The sequence below is a fragment of the Antrostomus carolinensis genome, unplaced genomic scaffold (genome assembly GCF_000700745.2).
Source record: "Antrostomus carolinensis isolate BGI_N321 unplaced genomic scaffold, ASM70074v2 scaffold28526, whole genome shotgun sequence".
Classification (NCBI taxonomy): Eukaryota; Metazoa; Chordata; class Aves; order Caprimulgiformes; family Caprimulgidae; genus Antrostomus; species Antrostomus carolinensis.
In genome coordinates this window covers 3,504-3,777 of record NW_010321595.1, presented here as the reverse complement: position 1 = coordinate 3,777, position 274 = coordinate 3,504, and the positions used below count along the sequence as shown (strand labels likewise).

General features: G+C 62.0%; 1 protein-coding gene across 1 annotated transcript in view; it reads right to left on the bottom strand.

The window, feature by feature from the left end:
• Positions 1 to 95: 95 nt before the first annotated feature.
• The window catches only part of MPND (MPN domain containing), a gene marked incomplete at both ends in the record, with an annotated part of 3,677 nt that continues 3,498 nt past the window's right edge, over positions 96 to 274 (bottom strand). Inside the window, one exon of the mRNA XM_029085450.1 lies at positions 96 to 188. Coding sequence (XP_028941283.1) covers positions 96 to 188 — 93 coding nt within the window. The remainder of the gene's footprint in view (positions 189 to 274) is intronic.

The window sequence follows — 274 nt, the reverse complement described above, 5'->3', positions numbered from 1 at the left end:
CCAGTTAATTAATTAAAACACTGGGGTGGCTGGAGCTGAGGCCCCAGCTGAAGCCCCCTCCTCACCCAGCCCAGTGGAGGAAGCCCCCTCCTCACCTTCAGCTTGTCCAGGTAGGTCTGATCCTGACTCCACAGCTCCTGAAACTTCACCAGGTCAGGGGCTCCCTTGTAAAACTCCACCAGCATCATCTGGGGTGGGGGGAGAGAGGGGCTGCAGGCAGCGGGGTCAAGCACGTGGACCCCCACCCCTGCGGGACCGAGACCTCGGCAGCACC